Consider the following 10,888-nt stretch of genomic DNA (forward strand, 5'->3'; position numbering starts at 1 on the left):
AAATGCCCTCCACTTGTGACCTTTTACACAGGTAGTATTCAGTGCCACAAAAGTGGTGTCCCAAGTCATCCATGAAGCCGCAGTAATGCTCGTTAGTATGAGGGGGAAGATGCTGACGACGGCGACGAAGAAGAAGAAAAAAGGTTATTGTTGCTGTACAGGAAGATGAGATAGTTGTAGGCATTGGGGGCACGTCATGACTCGACTCCAAGATGATGACCATAACCACGACTACTAAGTAGCTTGCCTACGTGAATAGACATGCAATGGAAAGAAAGAATCGCTTTACCTCACTTCTTTATGGATAACCAACGCTTTCTCCCCTACTCAACTCTCATTTCTTTCAGCGCCGACCCACAGAGTGCGAATCAGGCAGCAAAGCAGAAAGTTGGCAACCAAGTGAGTTGTCTGCATTTGTGACACTTTTACTCTCCCTCCGTAATACTTGGCTATCTCAAGTAGCGTCATCACTTGCGGTGTAGTTCCCTCATTGAGGTTGTGTGTTCTTCGCTCTCCTGCAGTTTCTCTACCGCCGCTGTCGCAGGGTCAAAGTGGTTAGCGAGCCCGCTTCCTGCTTCCTTTCTTTTTCACACCCTTTTCGTTACCGTTTTGTATGTGCCCTTTCTCTCTCTCGCCCTATCTCTTGACCTTTCTCTCTGTCTACACACGTCTGTTTGTGCATCTCTCGAATGCTTGCTGCGATTTTGCGACTCGTAATTTATGGTTCTTAGCGCAGTGGAGATTACCTCATTTTAGGGGTGGTGGAGGACTAGAGAACCGCCCCCTTCTGTGTTTGGGGCGCTGAGTTGTCTCATTCCCGTATCGCCCTTTTGGCTGGCGTCTGTGCAGATCTGCGTGGGCTAGGGGTTAAACAGCCAAACCAAAGTGAACAAGGTGACCAATTGCATTGAGGACGCACGCATCTTTGTGGATGTGCTGTCTGTCCGCTAACGAGTGTGTTTGGTTGGGTTGAATTGGGCCGGGTTGTGAAGCGGTCACTGTGGGTGGAGGTGATACGTCGGTGCTGGAGTGATGACAGGGTTGGTGAAGCGAGTGTAGCCTGTCGCCACCCCCCTATTTTGCTATGCCCCTTATATCGACGATTGAAATTCGCGGATTTGGAGTCGTGGTGACTGTAGAGCCAAGGCGTAGAGGAGACACCAGAAACCGCTCACCTTTGGCACCGTGGGCTGTGTGATGATGAATTACGCAACCACTTCAACCACTGCGTCACGTTAGGCACTTAAGAACCTCCCTAACCCGTCGATTGGTTGTTGGTAAGTAGATTTTAAGTTGATGGTTTAGAACCTAAGTTCAACGCCTTCGAGCTAAAAGCAAATTTTTGATTTTGACAATATGCAGATCGTCGTTACGGGTTGCTTATAGGATTGAATTTCTGCGATTTGTGTGCTTATTCCATTGTTTTCTTTCCAAGGCGTAGCCCCTTTTTATTGCTCTTTTAATAGCGATACCATGTAATTTGACGGTGCATAGCATGACTACCGGTGTTCTGGCTTAAGTGGATTTCAATGCATTTGCTCCGACTTAACTTTCCATCTTGGACGCTGTTCTCCCTCCTCATTCATCTCATTCCAAAGCTTTTGATAGTTGTCTTCATTCCTAACTAGATTATTATTTACGGAGCAAGTTGAATGATTTGAAATACTATTTGGTCATTTTAGCGCTTATAACCTAGTTCTGCGTTCTGATCGCCAACTTATCCGGACCTCACTTGTTATGGTTTCATTTGGATGCACGAAACGTTTTACTATGTGACGCGGTTGCCTTTTTCATTCTCCAACTCCGACTTCAAGTCCAACTGCATTTATCGTGCTTGTGCTCTCGCAATGCAATTTCTTTTAACTCGGTAAATAATATTCCTGCGTGTGCTTGGTCCATGGATATATCCGTCGCTTTACATGTTGCTCTTTGGTGTTTATGGGTATGTGGCCTTTGGCCAGCTTATCTGCTTCATCGCACGTGTGTCGACAAGTGGGCAAAGCTCCAGTGCCATTGGCTTGCATTCCGAACTGTTGTTTTCGAACACTATCGACTTTCCTCCCAGAATAACTAAGAGATTAGGATTTCAGAACAGAGATCTTTAAGGCTAACAACTAGTGTACCACTGAAATACGATCTCTGTGTTTGCGTCCGCCGGCTGAAGGGTCGAATCATGGAGGTGTTTCTATTATCCTTCATCTTATCCTTTGGTTGACCTTGACCTTGTGACTCCACGTGATGTTGACCAATCAGAAGGAGGTGAACGAGAACGCTAATTGTATGGCTTCTAATACGTCCGAGAAAGGGGAACTTGTGGAAGCTTTTTTTCTGGGGTTGCAGGCGTCTCCAACAACTTCAACACTGATGTGCGCACGTTTGACCCATTAATTGAATGAATCCGTGTGTGTGGGCACGTGCGTGGTTGTATGTACCCTCTGACACTTGGCTCCCTTTCAGATCATCTGCAAAGGTTGGCTGACACTTTTGAATGGCAAGCTGCTGCGAGGAGGTAGCAAGTACTTTTGGTTCGTTTTAACCACCGAATCTCTTACTTGGTACCGGGATGACGAAGTGAGTGAATGCTCCTTCCTTTGGCTTATCGGTGATTTGTTCAGCTATGAGCTAAATGCATGTTTGGTTCTTCACCACTAAAGGAACGCGAAAAGAAGTTTGTCTTGCCGCTGGAGGGTCTGAAGCAACGTGCCGGTGACACGTCCTTCTTCTCTCGGCGGCCGAACTTCAGTCTTTTCCACTCCGATCCCAAGGTGAATGTATACAAGGAGTTCAAGACTCTGGATCTGGCTGCGGATAATGTAGATGCACGCGACAACTGGAAGGGGGCCCTCCTACGCGCGGGCGTTTTTCCGGAGAAGTCGGAACAAAATCTCGACGAGGAAAAGGTATGCACGGTGTATTCTGTACCGTCTGCTCTACCTGACAATTATTAAGTAGATAGGTAATGTTGATTTAAGGTTGGCTGCTGTCCATTGTTGAAACTGATGAGTCGATCGAAACGGATTGCGTTTGTTTCGCAAGCCATTGAGCTGCATCGACTTGCCACGAGGGTTACCGAAAGGGGAAGCGGTGTAAGCGCTGTAGGTGTGATGCACCTCTCACGTTGCTGTGCGCCACGATCTGATCTAGGTTATTATGGCTGCTTTGCACCCCTCCCCTCGGATGTTTTGGCGTGCATGTTTCTATGGCGGTAGAAGCGAGCATTTCGTTGTTTCGGAGTTCATTGGGCAAAATTTAACACTAAATGCCCCAACTCGTTGTGTTCCTAATGACAAGATTTTGTGTTTTTCTTTATTCCTCTTGTCAGGATGACGACTTGAACCAGGACAGCAATCCAGTTCTCAAGCGGCAGGTTGAAACCATTCGAAATTTGGTTCAGTCCTACATGAAGATAGTCACCAAGACCCAACTTGACCTGGTACCAAAGATCACCATGTACCTCCTCATCGATGACGTGGGTTGTAGTATTCACTAACTTGTGTTTGTAGAGCTTTACCCTAAACTTGCATTCATGCCTATTGTTTTGTGTGTTAAAAGGCAATGGATGAACTTAACTGCTCATGTGAGCCTCCTTGTTGTCACTTTTGTTGTACTTACGTGCTAGTTGGCAGCGGGACTAATGCCTTTGACCTCGTTTTGAACATCTCTTTTAGGTGAAGAAGTTCCTGAAATCTGACCTCCTTCCGGCTCTTTATACTCTGGATACGGTATGGGTAAAGTCGGAGGTGTTGGTATACGATTAGGTAGTGATACCTTAGCTGATGTCAGGTTGTCTCTCTTTTGATGGTTATAACGTCTTGACAAGCTGTAATAATGAAAGGGTTGCTCAATTACCACACAAGGGTAAAAATTGCACTAGAAGACAATAAACCAACTGTATGTAATCTATCAACGATAGGCTGTGATGGTACTCATCCCACTGTACAGCAATAATTCATTCTAGCATGCAACGGTGCACAAGAAACTGGTATTTCTGAAGGAACGATGAACTGAGTCATTTATGGACCTTTGCAATTTCGGTGCCACAAAAATTTGCCCCTGACTAGCATAGGAGAGAGGGGTGTTTAACGACTGGAGTTCTAGATTTTCCGGATCGGCTTACTACATGTCACGAAACGTGGGTACATTATTTTCCACGAAATAGTGTACGGATTTATCCTCTGAGATAATTCAGTCATATCGAGAAGTCTTTCCACTCCCTGAAATCTGTTGTATTTTGAATGCTCCAGAAGTCTCGCTTTGACTTAAACGCCACCTATACATTGTGTGTGGATGTAAGGGTGGTTCCAAGTTCTTTGCCTAATTTAGTGTCAGTTATGTTTTTTCCCTGCCTAGAACCGTTTGATGGAGGAGTCACAGGAGGAGAAGCGACGAAAGCAGGATATGGTGGTGATGTATAACACCATGAAGGAGGCACTAAACATCATCGCCGATGTGACCACTCACACCGTCACCACGCCCATACCTCCACCAATCACAGACGACTGGCGTGAATCGGTATGCTCACCTATTCTAAACTCGTGAACCTGAAAATATGACCTCCGCATGACTTGGGTTTACTAACAATCCAAACACCGCGCTTATCTTCGTATTCAGGAAATTGGGGGTAACGGGACGCCACCGCGAGCAGGCACGGGGCCCTCTCGGCCTTCAATCGGGCCGCAGCGAGGTAGTCCCTCACCACTTCCGATGGGAGGCGGCGGTGGAGGAGGAGGAGGCTACATGCCGCCACAGCCCCGTAACGCACCTGTTCCGCCTTCCTCTCGACCCTTGAACTCCTCTGGATCCACTCCACAGGCGCCTGTGGTGCCCGCGTAAGCTGAGATCATCCTCCTACCGTTCATTTAGTTCACCCATTCCTTCGTGTTTGCTCACACACTCACATTTGCAACTACCACCATTGCACTGATAACGGTGATTCTTTGTGACAGTTCAATGGACTTTGTTGTAGTGTTTCGAAGACCTAATGAGGCATAGCAATATAGAAAGGCTGGATCACTAACCTACGGGAAGGGCTGGGATCGGTAAGCGTGGATCTTTAGTCGTCACCACTTCTTCGGCAACTTGTAATCAACGGTGCAGTAAGAAGTGGGGCGATATGTCGAATTCGAACCGTGGGAAGTGTTGCTTACATCGTCAGTGGTGGTGTATGCTGCAGCCTGTGGTTGAAAACCCTGAATATTGTGACCTTTAGAGGGATGAAGTGCGTCATACTGACCTGAAAGTAAACCCTAGACTAGTTCAAGGTGGACTCACCTCTCAAATCGGTATTTGGTCTGACGCCCCAGGAAACTAAACTGTATTTCATCGTCTGTGATAGGTATTTCACGTCTTTTCGGGGCCCATCGTAAGCTTAAGCGACGTGATGAAATTACAAGTTCGGATCTAACTTGTTTGCTTTTAACCTGACCTAGCATTTTAACCACCATACTAGGTCTGTGGAGCTTAATGACAGGTATATAGAGACTTTCCTCCCTTGTCCCTCTGGCACAATCCTGGTGTTTTTCTACTCATTTTGTGTTCGTCAATCTCCAGATTGCTTGATTTTACACCATTTCTCGTTCCCCCTATTGCCTTGCCTTCGCAACGAAGGATTTTATTCACACTTGTTGTACTTGGGTAGTTTTACCAAGTGGTCAATAAACTTGTAACGCTTTTTTCCTCTCTATTTGATTGTGTGACCACCTTATCTCACCTGACATCTGCTTTTCTCACCCCCGCACCTTGCACCGCAGTCGCTCAGTCCCCCTAATCCCACAGCCCATCTCGGCGATTCACTCAAGTAATTCCGCTGGTGACCTCTATGCCGCCCCCATCGCTAACAGTAAGGCCTCCCCATTTGCCAACACTACCTCCTCCTCCTCCTCTTGGCATAGCAATAATCCCGGACTCAAGGTGTTCGACTCCATCTCCTCATCTTCGACTAATGCCACGTCGGCTCCCCACGGCAACAGCGGGGCTCCTACTACTACCGGTGGTTACTCTGCACGAACTCTTGCATCCATATTCGAGTAAGCGAGCGGAATTGCGAGGCACATCGCCTTCCACTCTGCTATATATGTAATCCACTTCTTGTTTGCCAGTCGGTCATCGTGTGTAGCCCCCTTGAGTGTAGCCATGGCAGTCTCAAACCTGGTTGAGGTGACATGTGAATAGCAAGTGACCTCGGAAGAGGGCTTCACACTTTATGGGCCGAGAAAAAGTGGTGTAATCTTACCTATGATTTGTTTGCCGTTGTTTAGACCAACACAACCCCAGGGTTTGCATCACATGCCCTCGTTTGATTCGAATGAATGATGGAGGCCTCCAGATAGGGACCGAAATGGCTGTTTTGACTAGCAACAGCAGCAGCCCAGACTTTTCACCTGCACACCTAGATTACAAACCTAACCACCAATTAGGTAGAGATGGTATAAAGTCTTCTGTGGGTCGTGTTTTCTAATACTGTCCCCCTCCCTGTTGTTTGTGCTCCCAGCCAGCTTTGCTTGCTCGTTTTATCGGTGTGCAGTTCAGTAGCATGGGTCGTCGTCTCTATTCAAATGTGCTACCACGTAATTATCCTGTTTGGTGTAGTGAGTGACGCCTGCAGTCACCTCTTTTCTCTCCTCTTCCTCCTCCTTCGCTTAGAAACCGCGCATCGACACCATCCGGTCCACCTATACCTCCCCGACCGTAGGTTATTTTATTTTGCTTGTATATCTGCCTTTTTGATTGGAGATCATCTGCTGACGTGTTTATGCTGCCGCCTCTTTTGGACTTCTAGAAGCTAAGGTCCTTCCAATGCACGCACACGTCCTCTCGTCATCGCCATCATCACTGTTCCACTCTACCTGATTTCACCAACGCCCATCACCCCCAATCTTTCGGTTTTCAACCTAATCAAAAAAGGAATTATTATTGTTATTTCCTTACCGCTGCCACTGAAACTGTCACCATTACTTTTACGTGTGCTTATCTCTGCCCTCTTCTCAACCATCCCTCACTTCCGAGGGAAAGGAGCCTAAGTTGGATGCGAGGAGGGAAGATTGGGAAGAGGTGGAGGGAGGTGAATGGCTTCGCTTTAAGTGCGCATGCATTCATTGTCGACGTCTTGCGTCTCTTCATTCCCACTTGCCCCTTCTCCTCCCCTTCCCACCCCTTATGAAGTTGTCACGTTGATTTTAACAGAGCGGTGCTTTTACCATTTGCAGATGTTCAATCACAGCATTGTCTTGTCTGCACTTGCTTGGGGGTGGGGATTTGGTGGCGTGGAGCTTGTCACAAAATTTGCGCTGGCGTTTCACGTAAAGTCCTACTTAACAGTTAAGTAGCACATCAGACGAAGGAACTGCTCAAGTAGGGGTGGCACCAGTTTGAAGAGTCTTTGTATCTGGCGGAATCAGTGGACTCCCTTGACTCGAACATCTTGGTGACATTTTCAAAGTTGCATAAGTACTGGAATCCGCTTTGGTAGATGCCTCTGTTGGAAATCGAGAGCTTTCGGTTGTGGACACCAAGAAGAGTTGTTACTCTGCCATCTTCGTCGCGATCGGGAAGTTCGATTTTTCTTGACCCCCATCCCTTCGAAATTCAGCCCAGGTGGGTGAGAGGGAACGGGGCCTGCTTTGAGAGATCTTGCAACATCGAACATCTCATAAATAATGAAGTGTTGGCAAGTGTGGAAACATTTCATGAGCACTCCATATTCGTCTGCAACTAGACCAACGTAATTAAGAAACGGGGAACGACGCAGGCTCCGTGCTTTTGATCATCATGCTGGCTTCAAGTCTATAGCTTCCACGTCGTTCTGTGAACCAGTAAGGATGGCTCGGCTCATCTTCAAAAGTGATTCACAGCGATATCTTGGTAGCAACAGTAAGTGGTTACGATCCAGGTGGATCCTGTATCTAATTGAGGCCCCGAGCTTTCCACAACAGCGGGTAACAAAACGCTAACTGGTTTGATTGGCTTAAGACCATCTTTCGAGGGGCGGGTTATGGCCCTTCCTGTTACAGCCACCTTTGTCATGATCCGAGGACGGGGTGCCTTATCCTCCGAGCTGTTTAGGGGGTTGGGAAACACTTTCAGGTGAGGCTCGCCTTGACCAACTCCGACCAACACAGAACGTGGTTTTTGTTAGTTCTATTATTACTACCAACAAACTCTAGCATCCGATCGCATTCGGTCATTCTCCGTACGAGGGTAGTAAATTTCCTATTACGGCTTCAGAGGAAGCCTCGAGTTGCTAAGCCTAGGTCCAGTCCTACTAGACAGCCAAATAGCAAATCAGGTGGGGGAGCTGTTTGAATATTAGTTATCAGCCTGAAAACGGTCCTCGTATTTGGGGTAATCAGTGGACTCCCTTGACTCAAACATCTTAGCGGGTTCGTCCTTTTCTTTTAATTTTATTTCCGACGATGCAATAGTACTAGATTCCACTTTTATAGATATCTATGCTAAAAATAGTCTTTTGGTTGTGGACATAGGGGAGGGTGGTTGTGCTGCTATCCCCATCGTGATTTGCAATTTTGGTGTTTTTCGGTTCGTGTCCGTTTGCAATTTAGTCCTGATGGATGAGGGAGATCGAAGACTGTCAGGAGGAATCCTACGCCATTGAACACCTTATGGCTAACGAAACGTTAGTAAATGAGGAAGTAGCTGATGGTCGTAGGTAAAGGACTGCTACTTGATGACGGTCATGGATGGTGAAGCGTGCCTTATCCGTCGGCAGCTGGAGCGACGAGATCAACTGGAAGCTTCAAAAAACAGAAAATTACACAAGTTCTGATTTTTTAGTTATCATACTGATTTCAGAATGTCCTGCTTGGGTCTATGGCCTCCAAACTCTTTTGTGCACTAGTGAGAAGTGTGCTTCCAGCTGTGCAACACGCAATTGCGTCTTCGAAAGTGTGTTGCGACGATGTATTGACGATGAGGCTAAGTGAGCCCGCTTCAAGGGGACGAAAGCCTTAATTCCGACAACTGAGTGCCACACCTTAACGCACCAGGAGGTATGGCCATCATAGCCGCTTTAATTTCGGAAACTTTTCAAATCCCCAGCCCTGTCTACGATCCTTCCGTGACATCATCTCGTACCACGCTGCCGTATTCTTCGACCTGTTTCGAGGCTACTCTTCCTATGGCTACAAACTGTAAAGCATCGTCCTGTTTTGGAAGTCACTTTTAAAAGAGCCTCTCCTCAGTCTATCTCGACCACCATTGAACGCTGCATTTGCAAGTACTGTAGCTACTAGCAACGGGATAAGTAGCATTTCGTCTTTACATCCAGCTCTTCTCTATGAATGGCATAAACTTCCTTCCCTATCGGGGCGTCGTATTACGACTCCCGAGGTTCCAATTCGTCCTACTGAACAGTCATGTACTAAATTAGATAGAGAAGCTGTTCAAGTAGCCGTGGCATCAATTTGGAGATAGTCTTTGCATCCGGTGGAACTGGTGGACTCCCCTGACTCCAAAATCATAGTGGGTTGTCTATCTTGGTGACAATTTCAAAGTTGCATAAGTACTAGATTTCACTTTGGTTTTTGGTCGTGAACACAAAGGAGGACGGTTGTGCTGCTGTCCCAGTCACAATTGGGAAGTTCATGTTTCTTGATTCACATCCCTTCGGAATTCAGCCCTGGTGGAGGAGGGGAATCGAAATGTATCATAAGAGATCCTGTAACATCAAACCTTTCAAGGATAACGAAACGACTGTGAGAAAGTATCTAGGAGTCGCAAATATAGATTTGCCGCCTAATCACGGTCGTGTTTTGATAGTGTGCCTTACCCGTCGGCACCTGGACCTACGTGACCAAATAAAAGCAACAGAAAACAGAGAACTACACGGCCTCCGTGTTCCCGGTAGCTACACTGACTCCAGGACATCCCATTCTGGTCTACAGCTTCCAAGCCTTTCTGCGCTCCGATAAAAAGTGTTATTACATTCTGGTACGCTTCGCTCCGTCTTTGAAATTGATTCATGGTAGGACGCCAGCGGGGGAACAAAACTCCGATTCCTTTGACTGGGAGGAATGACAACGAAGACCGGAATTCCGAACTTTCCACAAGGGTTAGTAGAACCATCTCTTGAAGGAGCGCCCACCAACCTGCTGTGATAGCGACTTGTACCAGGATCCGAGAACAAGGCACTTTCTTCTCCGACCCGTTTCAGGGCTGTTCTTCCCACATAACAAACAACCCCTTGCTAAACCTCGACTATCTTCGGAGAGCACCTTCGGATGGAACTCTCCCAACTACCAGAAGGCAATCCTAGAGTGTCCCACCGCTACTGACTACGAAACAAATAGCACCCCACCCCCACACCCGGTTCTTCTATACGAGCATGCTAAACTTCCTCCCTTTCCTATCAGTACGTTACAGTACAGCTTCAGAAGAAGCCTCAAGGGGTCAAACCCACACAGAGCAAATCTGGCGGCTTTTTTGGGGTGTGAACACACCACCTTCGTATTTCGTGATGCTTCAAGCACAAAATTGACAGGGTGAAGAACAGGTTAAAACGCGAATCACCATGCGCCAGTAGCAGTTCACACCACACCCCACCACTCCAAAGCCATAAGATTTTAGAAGCGCGTTGCCTAGAGAAACTGCTTAGTACGAGAGCCCTGGTAGGTAGATCGGCATCCCAGTGAGTGGTTTGTGCTTTCTGACCACCAAAGCAGACACAATCAGAGAGTGGCAATTTTTACTCCTCGACCCATGGCAATTCACGCGAGTCGTGACGTGATTCCCGGAGGTAAACTGCTCTGCCACCTCCCGTCATGACTTAATGCGGTTGGGGGTGAGGTTAAAAAAGACGTATCGAGGTGAGATGAAACATGAGAAAGGAGTGGAGAAGGCATATTTACACGATAAAATGAAACAAGAGTATTGA

General features: G+C 47.1%; 1 protein-coding gene across 1 annotated transcript in view; it reads left to right on the plus strand. All coding sequences in view use genetic code 11, as the record gives it.

Annotated features, from left to right (window-relative positions):
• Positions 1-6,691, plus strand: part of EGR_08549 (Dynamin-3) — a gene marked incomplete at both ends in the record, with an annotated part of 13,723 nt that extends 7,032 nt beyond the window's left edge. The window contains 9 exon segments of the mRNA XM_024497798.1: positions 348-399; positions 2,458-2,637; positions 2,655-2,900; positions 3,323-3,469; positions 3,669-3,746; positions 4,351-4,512; positions 4,612-4,829; positions 5,751-6,026; positions 6,643-6,691. Of these exon segments, the coding sequence (XP_024347779.1) occupies positions 348-399; positions 2,458-2,637; positions 2,655-2,900; positions 3,323-3,469; positions 3,669-3,746; positions 4,351-4,512; positions 4,612-4,829; positions 5,751-6,026; positions 6,643-6,691 (1,408 nt within the window).
• Between the last annotated feature and the right edge of the window lie 4,197 nt (positions 6,692-10,888).

The sequence above is a fragment of the Echinococcus granulosus genome (genome assembly GCF_000524195.1).
Source record: "Echinococcus granulosus chromosome Unknown EG_S00110, whole genome shotgun sequence".
Lineage (NCBI taxonomy): Eukaryota > Metazoa > Platyhelminthes > Cestoda > Cyclophyllidea > Taeniidae > Echinococcus > Echinococcus granulosus.